Raw genomic sequence first — 17,231 nt, forward strand, 5'->3', positions numbered from 1 at the left:
GCGACAGAGCGAGACTCCATCTCAAAAAAAAAAAAAAAGAAAAAGTTATAAAATAATGTATATCAGTTAATTTAGTATTCTGAAAGCAAGGGTTTTCTAAGGTCTTTTTAAAAATGAGGCTTCATATTTTGAATACCTTTCAATCCCAGTATTTGCCTCCATAACTTGAAAATCGGTGTAGTTCAGGTGGTTTTGAGTTCTAATGTATTGTCATAGTGGAGAAACATTGCTGCCACCTTATGTGTTGGTCTTCTTCCCTTAGCCTTCAACACTCTCAGAGGACTTTTCTGTTCTCTGTTGTGTCTTCATCTTTTTGTTTGTTTGTTTTTTAAGAAACCAGGTTGTGCTTAGTCAATGATAAAACTAAAATTTCTCCCTCACATTATTATCTTGTGATAAGGTGAAGCAGTATACAGTTGCTTAACAGGGTTAGAAGTCCAAGATTCTCTCTCTTCCTCTGGGAGAATATTTAGTTAAAAATGTCAGTGAGCCTGATTGTAAGCCTTAAAAAATGGTGGCTTTGAGTCGTGGATCTTTGTTTTGTTTCACTGTCTCAGAGCACACAATACATGTTGAGGGCAGCCTTGTTGAAGCTAATCTCTGTTTTCATGGGAAAGGTGATTTGAAGCCAGTCCTTTTGATTCCTACAGAAATATGAAATAAAGTGTATGTATGTCTACACACTTGTGTACACACAGGCACAGACATACAACTGCAAACAATGTGTCTTCCTACTTTAACACCAAACTTCATTTTGCCTTTGTAGAGGGAACCTTGGGGACCTCCACTCGTTCCAGGCCCATTTTCCAGGATAGGAAAATAGGAAAAGCAGTGACATAAAGTTATTCAGATTCTCACTCTGGTAGTCATCTACCACTTGGTGGTCTGAAGCAATTAATACGGTTTCCCAAAGACCCTAACTTTCTATCACTGCATAGTTTATCCACTTGAGACTATTAATAAACAAAAAGCAAAATGTCTAAATACTATGACAGAAATCCAAACATTGAAGACTTATTTGAAATATACTTTTCAATAACTTCCCAGGTAAACATGTATTTACTTTTAAAGCTATTCTGTCTTGAATTTCTAAGGATCTTCACAAAACTGAATGATATATTCTGAATTTTGAAAAGATATAGCTTCTTAGGCATATTTTACAGTTTGAGAATTTTATAAACAATTACTAATGGTTCATTACTTTTGTAATTAAAATACAGATTTGCTGTTATGCAATTTAAATTACTTTTTAATTTTACCTCACATCTGGTAGGAACTATAACAAATTGAATTATTTATGTGTTTATGTATAAGATAATTATGTTTTTTAAAAGTAGGGTGTGCAGAGTTTGAAGGTAAATTCACAGTTATCCTCAAATATTTTCAATGTGTATGTAGATCTTAATTTCACATCTTATAGCAAAAAAATTCAATATTTAGCCAACTTCCAAAGCATGTCCTGAATAGATTATTTTGTATGTTAGTGAAATTAGTGTGTAATTTCCTTTGTTAAAAAATCTCCGTTTTCCCTCCACACAGTGAATATGGCCACAAGCAGGCTAATAGGGGCCGTGGCTGGCACCATTCTGGCCCTGGGGGTGATTTTTGGAGGCACAGGGTGGGGAATAGAGTAAGCATCCTTGCCAGTTTCAGAGTGTTTCTGTGTGGTGCCTGGTGTGTGAGGCGATGCCTGTACCTGACTCCATGTCTCGTCCTGTTGACCGTGTTTCCTGTGGTAGTGCACCTTGTGGTGTGACTTGGATGTTGCTTGTGTCCTGTGGTTTTCTTGTGTCATGAAGAACCTTCTCCTGTCTGGACCAATGTGGGGCATAACATAACACTGGGCGTGCTTCTGATACCTTCACAATTAAGGCAATAGTCCCAACACTTCCATTGCTCCTCCACTTTGTAAAAGTAATTTTAAAATACAGACTTTTTTTAAAACCATTTATTGGCAAAAATGCTTTTATATGTGTGTTTTCTTAGGATTCTTGTAATAAAGTTAATCTGTGCCAGTCAAATAAATTTACATATATAACTAGGAATTATCAACAGTTATAGCACCTTTTAAAGGTAATAAAAATGATAGCTACTAATGTTTTCTTCATTTATTTAGAATGATATAGGAGGCTGCAGCTTAATTTTTTTAACAAAAGATATTTAGCATACTGCCTTCCTATTTTTCCTATAAAATAGGTTAATAATTCAAAATTGAAGTCCACATAAATATTTGGAAGCAAGGAGCATTAAGAATGAAAAAATATTTAATCCAAACCTGTATAACCATAACTGAACAGCTGCAAATCACCTGGTGGGTTGGTCTTAAAAGTAGCCAGGGTGTAAATAAATATATTGTGTGCCACTTGCCCATTAAGCTGTCACAGAAAGACAGTTCTCCTGATGCTTTGATTTAGGGTACTCTGTACTTGATCCACATCCTCAGAATAGCTGTTAGTTCTCCAGGGCACACTGCTTCCTGAGATTGCTAATCTGTAGATTAAAATATTATCGTGATTTTTTTCTTCTCTCTCTAATTAGAAAAAGAATATTTAAGAATGGCAGACATAACCCTTTACACAGTCTTTTCTGTCTACTGTGGTGGTGGTAACACTTCAAAGTGGCCCAGGAATGAATTACTAGTATCTTCAGGAATCACTAGATATCTTTGACTCACCCATTCCAAATCATGGGCTTATTGTGAATATCAGATATGTTTTTCTATAGTCCCATTGGTTAGAACAAATGGGTGCTCCTCTTACATACTGGAATTGGGAGACCCGGGGACCAAAATAGCATTAAGAGGGAAGCAGGTTCATAGTTCACACCTTGTGTTGAAGATGACATGAGTCTTCTTTCTCCTGGATTCAAGGACTTTGACCAGACTTAGATCTTCCAACTCACATCTCATCTCTATGGACTATGAAGCTGGTTAGCACAGGGGAAGCTAGAAATACTAGAAAAGAGATTTTGTTTCTCCTTTTGTATTAGAAAACAAAGACCATAACAGGGATAAAAATATTTAGAGACAAAAACTTTGTCCTGTAAAATTTCCCCTTGGATCTGTTGACTGGATTATATACAGAAGAAACATTCCTTTTTCAGGGCCAGCTCCATGCATGCATTTATGTGAGATTCCTCCTTGACAAATGGTAGTTTTCTGAAAATCATCCCAAATGCATTTTTTAACATTATACATTGGCTGTAACTTTGGTGTCCATAAATGTACTAATTGAAAGGATGAATTTTAATAATCCTTCATTTAAGTCTTAGAGATAGGTAAAATCAAAGATGCCATTCTTGTAAAACATAGTCTTGTTACCAGCATTTGTTTTCATCAATCATTTCCGGTTTTGTTCGTTTGTGACTATTTCTAATTGTGACAGGTAAGTCTGTGTAAGTGTATATGTATTTTTTCTAAAGATAGATTTGTTATTATTCCTGGTTTATGAGCACTAGTTGTCTTAGCTTACTGATTTTTTTTCCCATCAAATTCCAAGTTTTAGCATAATTGCTCAAGAAATATAGTTTTTTAAAAAATAATGTAGTACAATATAGATTGTCTTCACATTTCTTAGTTTAACTGATAGAGTAATGTTCATTCAGTCACTAAGAATTCCATGGGCAGTTTTTTTTTTTTAATTTCTACTCCTTAGTTTATAAGTCAGGAATCATTTTTCATGAGTTATGTATTGATTCTAATCCTAGCCTATGTTTTCTGAAGCTGATGAAGTACAAATCATATCCAAAGCATAGAGTATGTACATGGTTATATATTTTTTGAATATTTGTTTTGAAATTTGATTCTCTGTTGAAATGTGGGGAGGAAATACATGTAAATGGAATAAAGTTTCTCTAATACAGAAGTTAGCAAACTTTCTGTAAAGGGCAAGATGGTAAATAGTTTTAGCTTTCAGCCTACGGGGTTGTCTATCACAACTTCTCAACAATGCTGTCTTAGCATGAAAGCAGCCATAAACAATATGTAAATGAATGCGCATGGCTGTGTTCCGATAAAACTTTTTTGCAAGAACAGACAGTGGGGCTAGATTTGGTCTGTGGGCTCTAGTTTGCTGACCCTTGACTTATAGGATATGTTTTAGTCAGACAAATCTGTGTTCACATCTTGCCGCTGTCACTCACAAGCTTCTAGAAGCCTGTTTCCTCATCCGTTAAACAAGGATAGTCATAGTTCCCACCTCATATGATTTTTGTAAAGATCAAATGAGATACTGTATGTCAAGTGTTCAGTACTGTGTCCAGCACGTAGTAAGTGCACAATACGGTAGCTAAACTATTTTTATGGCTCTCATTATTATTATTATTAGTGTATCTCTAAAGGCAACTGAGATTCGTTCTCTAGACAGTCAGTGGTTAGTCTTAAGAGCATGTCACAAGCCCAGGAGCCTGAAGAGACCTGCACCCCGAGACTGTATTGCAGATGTCCTCTACCTGCCCATCAAGCCCTGGATGGTCTCCGAATAAAAACACGTTATGCATGCAATTTGTGTGCTGCCAAAAGTGATATCCATTTATGTACACAGTTGAGGGCACTGATGTGAGCAGAAAAGAGAATTTTTTACACAGAAATGAATGTATACACAAAACTCAAGGATTTTAGAGAAACTAGCAACATTGGCTTTGTGATTCCTGGAGCAGGGATAGATAGGACTGAAAGTATTTTGTTGTTAGGGGACACTGTACCTGCATATTAGCATCCTGAAGGATGGGATATGTAAAGTAATTATTATACTGGGTTTAACCTTGCTTAGATTTTAAAATGCTAAGCTTAAGGAGAGGAGTGAGTGAGTGGACAGGAGTTACTAGAATATGGATTAGCTCTTATCCTTAGCAATTGATAGAAATGCCACCTTGTCTTTTCTTTCTTACTGTCCTTTGGCTCTCTGCTTTTTTATATCTCTAAGCCTCAAAGTTCTGTTAGTAACAATGGGAACTTTAAAGCTATTCTCAGTTGAATCTAAGGAATCTTTTTACTGTTTCCCCAAAATTACCCAAATGAGATTTATGCTTCCTTATATCTTGCCTTTGGAACCCCATTTTGGTCTTTACCACTGTAAGGATCGTGAAGAAGTGTATCTTTGAGAGCAAGGCTTCAAAAGTCAGATCTGTATTGATGACTTCCTTCTGACTGCTAAATTTTAACTGTCTCCAAGTAGGGAATTAAAAAGTTAGCATTCAGTCCACTTTTAGGTGCTTTTTGGAAGGGCATTGTAGCAGAATGTGTTTCCTTTCCTCCATGCCCCCATTTGTCAGTCGGATGGAGCTAATCTGAATGCGATGGTGTTCTCTATCTGCTTTTACTTATTTGATACATGATACTTGGAAAGGGGAAGAGAAGAAGGATGTGTAAAGACAGCAAGTGGGGCCTATTTGCTTCAAATTCTGTGAAAGGTGAATTTAATGGAACTTAATTGTCAATGGTGCAGAAACTTTAGATTTAAAGGCATATAAATCCAAGCAACGCTCACCATAGCATCTAAAGTGCAATTAAGCTAAGTAAATAAAGGCAATTTAAGTGTTTAGCCATCTTTTACACAGGATATTTACTTCCTGAAACTGCTTAACTGCCTTTCCCTTGTGGTAACGAAAGTGGTTGGTTCATATGACTCTCTTCCCATGATCCTTTGTCACAGGTCCTAGTGCCACCAATCTCATAATAGGCTCCATCGCTGGTGCCATCCTGGTAGCAGCTATTGTCCTTGGGGGCACAGGCTGGGGATTTAAGTAAGCAATGCCGCATGTCTTCTTCTCAGTGGCTCTGGCACTTCTCTTTTCTGCTTACATAACCAAGTTTTGAGTTCCTGCTACAAGAGCTTAGGTTCTGTCAGTCAAACTGCAAAAATAAGTCTTTTTATTCAGAAATGAGTTAGAAATGAAGAAACACGGACCCTCAACTGTCATTTTCAGGCAAGTGGAAATGTAGAAGGAATTCATATACACTGATTTTTAAGGAGAACAAAGAAGTTCTTCAGTAGAAGACAGTCCAGCTTGTAAGAGCAGGCACTGTGAGATACATTCATTTCTACATAGGAAATCGAGGAAACCATGTAGTTGGAAATAAGTGGATGTAAATTGCTTGTATCTGTTTAAAACTTGTTTGTAGTCCACTGATATTTTGAAATTTTCACAACCTAAGTAATCATGCAATCATTACTTGTATTTTTCACATGTAACATAGTATATGTAGCTTTGTGATTTGAAAAGCTTTATAGTTTAATAAAAACAGATTTAAAAAGTATTTGTATAATCCTCAACCAACTGAATTGGTTTTAAATCAGAATTTGAAAAATGTGGCTTTGTGACACTTAGTATTTTCTAATCAAGGACTAAATATTGACCTGACAGGTAGGCCTGGTGTGTTTTCATAGTGACCTTTTAGTTTGGATTGCACGCTGCTTACTGAACTAAGATTGTTTAGACACACTGGGTATTCACAAATAAACTTGAATTGTAATCAAAATTTTTAAACCTGATTTATCCAGGCTGGATACTTCTACACTCCAGAATCATTGGATAATTGCTTTTTATACCTTTTCGTGCTATAGTGGGTTGATGATTATGATTTGTAGGTAAGCCCTCCTGTGCCTCCTGTGATAAGTTTCAGCCAGATTTACAGAAACAAATTTAAGTGGGAAATAAGACCATTACCCAAATTCAAAACCCACTTTGCCTCCATCTGGTTACTCAAAAGAGGAAGCTTTTGCCCTGAACTATCTGAATAACTGCCTGAATTATAAACTTTATATGTTTTATATTTGAGATTTTGAATTCAGTATGTTTCAGCCAGCTAAAGTATTATTTTTAGAAGCTGATTAAAGAAACCAAAGATGATTTAAATGCATTCAACATTTTCTGCTAATTTATTATCATATTAAGATTTAATGAGTAAGCCTACAGTTTTTGAGTGCCTTTAACTTGAAATAGTATTATAAAATTATACGTCTTTTCTCTCGGTATATTTATAGAGTTGAACTTGTTTAGTAAAATAGTTTTGGCATCAGTGTATTTTCAAAAACACACTCATAAAATGGACAATTCATATTTAAATTTATTGTTTTGGTATTAATAAAATATTGCCCACATAGTGAGTCACGCATGTGGCATCTAGTAAGAAATACATTTTCGTTTGGGTGGACCTAATTCAAGCAAAACTTTTCTTAGTGTTCCACTGCTACAAAAAAGTCATTGAACATTATAGTACTGCCATACTCATTATTTTATAATGCTTCCTTGAACTTTTTCATTAGTATGCCTCAAGAAAAATAAATCTGGATCAAGCCCAGGCTTATGCCTCATTTGGCATTAAGAAATCCCGGTTTCGAAGGCCTGGAAAACAGTCTATTACACATCTTTGCCGTCTAGCCATATGCAATGCCAAATTTATCATTGCACTGTTTGGAGAGAAGAGCACACTATTCTGTAGCAGGACCTCAAAACAGTGGCCTGGCCTAGCTCACAGCTTGAATTGCATGTTTCTTTGGGGAAAAATGGAAAAGCCTTTATCACTGTGTATATAAGTGGATTAGGCCCTGTAAAGATTCTTTATATCTGAGAGAGAGAGAGATCTTGTTATCACAAGAGCAGAAAACGAAAGGTGGGGTATCAGCACTTAGTGAGATGAGAAACAGCCTGTGCTGACTGCTGCCTGGTTGTTGCTGTGTAGGGACCTGTACTGCTGAGCTAAGTCAAAGCCCTTTCCTGTGCCCTGTAAGTCTAATAATCACTTTCAGGGAGAACTGTGTAGAAAGACACACAATAGGGTGAAGTATTTCATGCTCTGAAGCAAAGAAAACGATGAAGACTAAGAATAATTCCAGAACATGTAACTTTAGGAGTTTAAATTTGGAGAATGTGCTACTCCTGGGTGACTATTGGTTGCTACATGAGGATCTTAATTTGCTTTAGATTTTAGTAGTAGCTGTGTGGTTTGTGTTTAGCTTTAAATAACACTTCTACCTTGTAATAAAAGGCTTTTGGTGCTGAATGATAATGTTTAGATTTTCCCACCACTTGGACAGTTCTGGAGATTACTAGTCTGGAGATAATTCGTAAGTATAATTATTTGCTCTTTGAACTGAAAGCCTTTGGGTTTGAGTTCAATGTAAATGTTTAAAAAGAGATTCCTTTAGAATCAGAAGTTGAAAATAGTTTGTACAAAAGATTTTTCTAAATACTGCTATTGGGAATCAATCCCTCCTGATACCAGGTTTTTATTTCTAGAAGAAAAGTTGATAAGGTAACCTGAACAATTTGAGGGCATGTCAACTTTTTGATTAAAGGAAAATACAGTAACTGCTCAGGGAAAATACTATGTTTTCGTAATGTCACATTTCTTTAGGTGTACTAGTGAGTACTTTAGATGTAGAAGTATGATACTATACGTGATCTGCCCAAGTATAAATGAGAAATACAGCTATGCTCTAAGCCCTGACCTTGTCTGCCATTCTTTAAAGTTCTTTCCTTAAACTATTATTTCCTCTGAAATAGGTGGTAAAAAACATGAAAATGTGTGCATGTGTGTGTGAATGTGTGCACATTTGTGTGTGTGAAGATGTATCAAGATTATTATAATCTAAAAATAATACTGATTTAAATTATATACTTCCTTTTAGTAGAGTAGTTGAGTCAGACCGCTTTGGTTAATGCAAGCAAGACTTCCACAAGCAACGTTGTGGATTTCCTGAAGAATTTTTAAATGTTTTATTTGGTAGATTTTTAAAAAATATTCTGACATATTGTGTAATGTTGTGGGTAGTAACTTTGCTTAATTTCTTTTTCTTTTTCTTTTTTTTTTTTTTGAGACAGAGTTTCACTTTTATTGCCCAGGCTGGAGTGCAGTGGCATGATCTCAGTTTACCGCAACCTCCGCCTCCCGGGTTCAGGCGATTCTCCTGCCTCAGCGTCCTGAGCAGCTGGGATTACAGGCATGCACCACCATGCCCAGCTAATTTTGTATTTTTAGTAGAGATGGGGTTTCTCCATGTTGGCCAGGCAGGTCTGGAACTCCCGACCTCAGGTGATCTGCCAGACTCGGCCTCCCAAAGTGTTGGGATTACAGGCGTGAGCCCCTGCACCCAGCCAACTTTGCTTAACTTCATACTCCAGAAGTATGAGGTTACTAAGGGTATGATTAGTCTGTAGAGTCCCAGGTATTGAGGGTCTTAGGAATTTCTCTATGAAATCCTGTGGAAAATGAACATAGGCATGTGGCACACCAATTTGCTCTACTTCTGTATCTGCATTTATTTTCATTCATCCCATGCTCCTGTTCTTCCCCATCACCCACACACAAGAATAAAGTTATGAGCTGTGGTGCAGAGGATTGCAAACCTCGGTCCTAGTTGACTCATGGAGACTCATGACACCTACCGAACATTAAATAATAATACTGCTTGATTCGACTGTTAGAGCTGTTGCTTTTACTGGACATTAGAAAAAGCAGGACCATTTTAGAAGCATCTTCCCTAAAGCTTAGGAAAGGTGAAAAGTATATGAAAAGAGAATTTCATATCTCCATTTAAAAGTGAACAGGATTGCCTTCAGCGCCTTAGGCATTGCTATTTATCTGATATTCCCTAAATTTGAATGTAGAGTTTTAGACGTGAGCAAAGTCATTTACACGCACATTAGTAGGTGATGGTGGTAGGAAAAGAGAAATTCTAGGTGATGGTAGGAAAAGAAATGAAGGTAATAGTGACATGGTTTGTTGGAAATTGAAATCAAAAGGACTACAGGATGAACACTGAGCTCTTCCAATGATACTGTAACACCTCAGTCTGTGGAACCTCATCACCACGTCTTACTCTCCCACTGCTTGCCCTGTCCATGGGATTCAGTAGCAAAGAGGATTTCAACAGTGGCCATACTGGCCTGGCATAGCTACTCCTTACATTAAAAGTGTTAATTTAATATTAATAAGCCTGTGTAATTATCATGTGTGGTTCTTTCTCTCTGAGAAGTTGTGTTAAAAGCTCTTCTGAGCCTGACTCTGGATTTAAGAGATTCTGTCTGGCCTACGTTCCATTTTATTGGACATGTTAAAGAAAAGGCTGTTTATGTGCTCACACAAAATGAAAAAGAGCTATGTCTAGACTATTACCAGCAAAGTTAAGAGTTATCTGAAGCTGGGCATGTGGCTCATGCCTGTAATCCCAGCACTTTGGGAGGCTGAGGTGGACAGATTGCCTGAGGACAGGAGTTCGAGACCAGCCTGGCCAACATTTTGAAACCCTGTCTCTACTAAAAATACAAAAATTAACTGGGTATGGTGGTGCACACCTGTAATCCCAGCTACTCGGGAGGCAGAGACAGAATCCCTTGAACCCAGGAGATGGAGGTTGCAGCGAGCCAAGACCGCGCCATTGCACTCCAGCCTGGGCAACAAGAGCAAAACTCTGTCTCAAAAAAAAAATAGAGTTATCTGAATGTCAAGTCAGATAAAATTTGAAAGGAACTTAATATTGCTAGTTATATTTTCTCAAAAGAGTAAACACCATTTTTTGTGGGAGCCTTTTAATTTTTATAGAATTAGGAAATTGAATTAAATTTGGCTAGTCTTTCCACGAGGAGGATAACCAGACTGCTGCTTTTTTGGATTCCATGACTGTATCCCAGTCCAAAATGAGAAGCCTAATTCCCTTAATGCCTGGGACTCCTGGGTTAGGCACTTTCTCTTTCATGGTGCCAGGCTGGCCAGGAAGATCGGTGCATTTCCCTGCCCCAGCACCCCAGGGAAGTGAGCTCAGTGTATGGTGGCCTAGGAGGGGTTGGGCTAGGGACACTTCGTCAGGGGGTGACTCAGCATAGAATGATAAGAATGTGCTAACCATGGATAAATATATGCCCTTGAAAGAAGAACTAAAGGCTTTACAGCTCTGAGATGGTTATTGTTACACAAAGAGTCTTGCTTTAATTTTGTGTAGATGTTTATGTGTATAATGTATATTGTAGACAAAAGTCCAGATTATTTCAGAAGTAGTAAAAATTGATGAAAGCTGTGACAATGTATGCTTTATGGATTGTGCTAGTGTTTTATAATGATCCAGAAATACCTTACAGGTTATGAGAAAGTTAATTACCTTCAGAATCCTAGTGAGCAGACGGTATTCAGAGGAAACCGTTGTGGAAGAAAGACAGCAAGGACCTTCCCACAGTAGTTGTACTTTCACATTAAAATTGAACTGAAAGAATATTTTTTTCATAGAGAAAATTCAGACCGTTCTCAACATGCAGTGGCCATGGTGGTTTTACAATTTATGTGTGAGGCACCTTCACAGTCTGCTTGCCTCAGGAGTGTTCATCTCTGTCCTCATCGCGGTGTCGCCTCCCTTGTAGAGGAGCTCACTTTCACCCTGCTGGGACATCAGTGGAAGAGCTAAGGTCCCGGAATGCCCCATTGGTGTTCAGAGCCCATTTTCATCCAGAAACATACAGTTCTACAGGATAGCCCGGCCTCTCGGTCTGACCTGGGAACCCAGTGATCCTGTAGAGCAATATTTCTGTAAAAAGGTGCAACCTAAGCTTCAAAAACCAACTTTTAAAAAGAGCACAAGCTTTTGGACACCAGCGGTTGTCTGTGTGCCAGGCCGAAATGGAATTTCCTGTCTCCATTTAATAGTGGACTGCATTGCTGTTATGACCTTGGACATGGCTACTTATCGGTCATTCCCGAATTTGAATAAAGGAATTTAGATGTGGGCAATATAGTCATTTACATGCACAGTGCTAGCTTGGTTTGCCCTTTCCTCTACATTTGGATTTACTGAGGAAATTTAGTTTAACATTTATCTTGAGTTCTAGCAATACATAGCTCACAAGATTGGGGCCTCTTGTCCTTCAGGGTCATTTCACAAGGTCAGGCAGTCTCTGTTTTTCCTCCCTGACTCACAGAGTATGGCTCCTTAAACCCCTACCTTCCAGGGATATGAACATAGGTGGCAGATGGAGACCCTGTGCTCTGCAGCAAACTAACTTGGTGGAGGATGCATTATGGGATACTTGCCTTTTGGTCTCACATTGGTTTCTTGGGCAGCATCAGCAGTGCCCGCTTTCAAGAATGTTGACTTAAAAGAGGGCTGGGTGGGAATGATGAAGAAAAGTAAACAGCATTGTTGCAGATAGATGTTGGCTGCAATGGTTACCTGCTAGGCCAATGAGTCACACACTTAGGTCACTCATGAAGACGTTTTAATGTAAACTTTTAAAAAGAAAAGACAAGTTTTCTTTAAAGACTTTTATGTTGATATTTCAAAAGAGAAGCATCAAAGTGACCATCTTGGGAAAAATAAGAACTTTGCAGGATGCCTTTATACCTATTTTGAGCTTTGGTGTTGTTTTTATTTTTAATTACTTGTGGGGGAGGAGGAATATATTGCAATGGCTTTGATACATAGGGCCTGTAAGGGTATCCAGCTGGCCCTGAGTCAGTGGGCAGGGGAGTGAGGGCTTTGGGGACTCCTCAGTCTCCAGTTTTGCATGATGCCTCGGTGGCAGCAGCGTTGCACCCGCCCAGTATGCAGACTAAATGCATGAGCCCCTTGCTTGATGCCCCACATAAAGCCAGACCATGGGGAGGTTGCAACCAACTCTTATTGTTGCCTTGTAGTGTCTTGCTGGTTCTTTCTTTTCTCTTTAAACATAGGAGCCACTTTTTAGGAGACTGGACACTGTGAGCAAAGCATTTTAACTTGCCGATTTTTAACTAAGCTAAATTCTGCATTTGCTTAACTAACCTGAACCTGTGTCCACTCTCCTTTGAGTGTACTGTCTTACTGTGCACTCTGTTTTTCAACTTTCTAGATATGAAAAATGCTTGTTCTATAGTGGGGTAAGAGCTCACACACCAAAGGCAGCAAGATAACTGAATAGAGCAAGGCTTTTTTGCCACCTTGGTAAAGGTCAGTTCACTGCTATAGAACTGCTATGAGCCTGAAGGGAAGTAGCTATGAGACTTTCCATTTTTCTTAGTTCTCCCAATAGACCGCTTCATGGAAGAGGCCTTCCTGTAATAATTTTCACCTAATGAATTAGCAGTGTGATTATTTCTGAAATAAGAGACAAATTGGGCTGCAGAGTCTTCCTGTGATTTAACATGAACAACTCAAAGTTTCGTTTGGTCTTCACCAAAGGACATACTCTAGGGGGTATGTTGTGAAGACATTCAAAAACATTAGCTGTTCTGTCTTTCAATTTCAAGTTATTTTGGAGACTGCCTCCATGTGAGTTAATTACTTTGCTCTGGAACTAGCATTATTGTCATTATCATCACCATTCTCTCATCATCATCTGATTAATATTGTGGATTTTCCCCCTCTGCTTGCATCTTCTTTTGACGCACTCTGGAAGAAATGTCAAGAAGAGAAGGTTCGATCCTACTCAGCAAGGCCCCATCTGAATCAGCTGCGCTGGATGGACACCGCCTTGCGCTGTTGGAGTCTGGGTATGACATACTTGCAGCAGTGTTACTGGAACTATTAAGTTTGTAAACAAAACCTTTGGGTGGTAATGGCTACGGAGCTTAAGTTGGGGTGACAAGGATGGGGTAAAAGAAAACTGTCTCTTTTGGAAATAATGTCAAAGAACACCTTTCACCACCTGTCAGTAAACGGGGGAGGGGGCAAAAGACCATGCTATAAAAAGAACTGTTCCAGAATCTTTTTTTTCCCTAATGGACGAAGGAACAACACACACACACAAATTAAATGCAATAAAGGAATCATTAAAAAAATAGTAAATGATTTTTTTTCCCTCAGCCTGCTGGCACTTAATATCTTCTAAATGATTTGGCATGATTTTTTTTTCTTTACTACCGATGACAAACTCCAGTGGCATGAAGATCTAATTTTCGAAAGGGTAAAAACTGCATGGCATATATACAACAAGCTAGCAAGCCAATTCTCAGCAAAACCTGCAACAGAATTCCTAAGGTGAAGATGACAGATGAACACAAAGAAGCTGCCTGGGCCTCTTCACTTAAACACGGCCCCACACCCCATCCTCTCGGAGCCCCACTTCTTACCCCCCACCTCCCACCCTCTATAATCCCCACTCCCCATTGTGGAGACCAGGCCAGGGCAGAACTCCACGGACTTTGCTCTTGTTGATTCACTTTCCCCATTGTGTTTTCTCCTGGACTGAGCATCCTTTGGAAATGGGAGCTGGAATTTGAACAATGATGCTATTGTATAGATCTTTTATAAATGTAAATATGGAAATAAGAGATTTTGACACATCATTTTCACTTGTCTGTATTGAGATATTTTCCTTGTAAAGGTTCTCTGTAAACTTGAGTTGATTTTTTGCTCCCCATCTTTTTTGTTTCTTGTCTCTCTTTCTCTGTCTCTGTCCTTCTCTCTTGTAACGTGTTATACAATGACTCTTGGGCTTGCTTAAAAAGACAGATATAGCCACAGATGCAGGGAGTTTGGGCACAAAACAAGTGCAGTTTAAAGTTGGTGTGCGTTAAACCAAAAATAAACAAAAGGGGGGGACATAAACAACAAAATAACCCATATCAAAGACACAAAATTATGTAAATGGAATATATGTACTAAGTCTCGAAAATTTTTTGATGTCATTATAAACCTATGTATATAATGTAAGAAAGTAGACACCCTTTCAGATTAATCACAAAAGTGCCAAGCTCATGATTTTGGTTTTTGGTTTTGACAATTTTCTTTCCCTGTCTTTAATGTGAAAGGAGGATAAACTTAAAGCCTTAAATAAAAAAAAAATTTTAAATGTTAAAAGCTTGGAAAAAATTAAGCTTTCCATTTTATTTGTATTTGTTAGTGTCAATATTTTATCCATGCTTATTTTCCTGCCTCAAAATATATATGGTAGAACCCTATTGGAAAAGTGGTAATGGGAATAGAAGGAGCAGTTACCTTTGTATCCGCAGTGTTAAAATAGGCTTTTATGCTGTGCTGTGCTTTCAAGAAACCTTGTTTGACCTCTGGCATTTTACTGATCAGTGGACCGTTGCACTGGATTATAATGGGATTCTGCTATGTACAAATCCACATTGTTCTTCTCCCTCCGGCCAGATGCAGATGTAATCTGGGCTTTCCAAGTCCCTCTGAGTTTCCTTCACTTTTACTGATTTATTTCTTCTAAATATGGTCAAGATAGCTTCTGTCACATGTTGAGTAAATAAGCTGAAGAAATTTGGTCCCGGCTTTGTTTTAATGTACAAACCTGTACGTGATCACTTCAGTGAGCATCCATCTATAGATGGGCTTTAGTAAAGACTGTCCCAAAGAGCCCCTACTTCTCTAATGCCCCCCCCCTTTTTTTTAGGAAAAGAACATGCAGTTTTACTCATCACTTCTTCATGACACCAAATCCATTGCTAGGTTTAGCTCCTGGTCCCTTTTCAGCAAGATTCATGTTATCAGTCTTACAACTTTGATTTTGGAAAGTATTATGTCCTAAAAATGCACTGCTTAACACAGTGGGTTTTTTTCCCCCTGAGGTGTGTTTAACTGGGGAAGTACCACAAACATAGAGCAGAAACTTTAATTTCTATATTCTACAATAGACCATCACCAAACATCTTACCATGTTGTTGCTTTGTGAGGAATAGGTGCTACGCAGGTAGGCAGGCTTTCTCTAGGACTAGCTGTACGTTTATACTGTAATAACAGGGCTATCTACAAGGCCTCTCAGCCTTACTCCTGGCTTCATAGGACACAGGTAGCATCCCTCTAGTCAGTGGCAATGGCTCTTTCAGCTCGGAGGAAGCTTGGAGGAAACTCAGATTACTTGGTATCTTTTCCTGTTGCTGCATTGCTTAGTGTTTCCTTGTTGCTGGGTCCTACTCTCTAGTAGATACTAAGCTGCTGTGAAGTACACCATACACATTTCACTAAGATTCCAGAGCCACCATGGTGACTTCACAGAAACAAAATCATGGTGGTTACAAAACAAATTAAATCTCTATTGTTAACTTCTAAGCAATTCACAAACAACATTGTAAATGTGCGATGTTATGTTTTAAATCAGACCACAGTGGTCCCCAAATATTATGTACATATGGCAAATGTCAGTGTAACTTTTTGTTACACTGGCAATTTCATAGGTAATTGAACCTATGCTCCAATGTTAAATTATTTGTGTATATGTAAAATACACAAGCTTTAAGCTATGTGTGTATGAAAGTTAATGCAACCATATCAATCGTAAAAATGGAATGTAATTATTTTTGATGGTATTAGGTTATGTAGTTTCAAACTCTTTGCTGTATTTTGTTTTGCACATGCCATTCATTTGCTAATTTTTGTGGCTGGAGATTCTTTTTTATTAATTTGAGCTCACAGCACAAGTTTATCACTGTTTAATGTTACCCAACAAGAGTTAGTGTTAAGTGATGATCAAGTTCCCATTTCACCTGCTCTACTTTTGCTGCATTAATTAATGACACCCGGATGAGGAGACGTGCGCTAACTTCATTGCTCATCTGGGATAGTGCATGAGCCCATTGAATTAGAGCTACTCCTACTAGATAACTGAGCAGTACACATAAGTGCATGTTATGAAACATGAATCACATAGAGCAGTGGAGTTTTACCAAGTGGTGTGTGTGGTTTTTGTTTTTTACTATGCAAAGATGGGAAACGCACAAACTTTTCAAAGACTAGTGTCTGAAGAACTTTACAAACAATACTTGAACCCTTTCTTTAAAGTTATCCCATCATGTTTTACAGTCATTGTTGCTTCCATTGTTAATTTCCATTTTTAAGTGCTTTGTAATTTTTTAAGTGCACTACCTGAAATTTTGTTTGAAATTAATAAATTCATTCGTATCTTGTTGGCTGCCTATGAATGGAGATTCAGTAGTCATTGTATGCATCTTTAAGTCAAATGTGTATTAAAACTTTCGTTAACGTAGAATGTTGTAGCTTGATGCTTTATTAATTTTTTTAAACCCCCTTTTCTGTGTCCTCTTGTAGTGCTCATTAAATGGCCATGTGCCTGATATCATCAGAGTTTTAGCATGGATCCAAAGGCTCACTGAAAATTTAAGCAGTCAATGGCACAAAATAAAATCTCTGATTAATGATAAATATATGCCTGATTAGGATTCAGTTTTATTGGATTCATTGGAATTTTTTGCTTCTTATAAATCAGAAAAAAACCCTACCTTAGGATCGCTTAGAGATTTTTTTTTTTAGTATCTCCCTTCTGAGTTTTAAGAGTGGATGGCTGGTAATAAC

The 17,231-nt window shown here is 37.9% G+C and overlaps 1 protein-coding gene across 8 annotated transcripts in view; it reads left to right on the plus strand.

The window, feature by feature from the left end:
• Positions 1-15,312, plus strand: part of ADAM23 (ADAM metallopeptidase domain 23) — a 235,470-nt gene extending 220,158 nt beyond the window's left edge. For 3 of the 8 annotated variants that reach the window (XM_063713001.1, XM_054549691.2, XM_054549695.2), the window contains one exon: positions 13,363-15,312. In XM_063713001.1, the coding sequence (XP_063569071.1) occupies positions 13,363-13,502 (140 nt within the window). In that variant the 3' untranslated portion in view covers positions 13,503-15,312. Of the gene's footprint in view, positions 1-1,539; positions 5,743-13,362 lie in introns of all 8 variants that reach the window. The other 5 variants (XM_054549692.2, XM_054549696.2, XR_008522965.1 and 2 more) reach the window with 5 other exon arrangements.
• The last annotated feature ends 1,919 nt before the right edge of the window (positions 15,313-17,231 follow it).

This window comes from Pongo abelii, chromosome 11 (assembly GCF_028885655.2).
Source record: "Pongo abelii isolate AG06213 chromosome 11, NHGRI_mPonAbe1-v2.0_pri, whole genome shotgun sequence".
NCBI lineage: Eukaryota > Metazoa > Chordata > Mammalia > Primates > Hominidae > Pongo > Pongo abelii.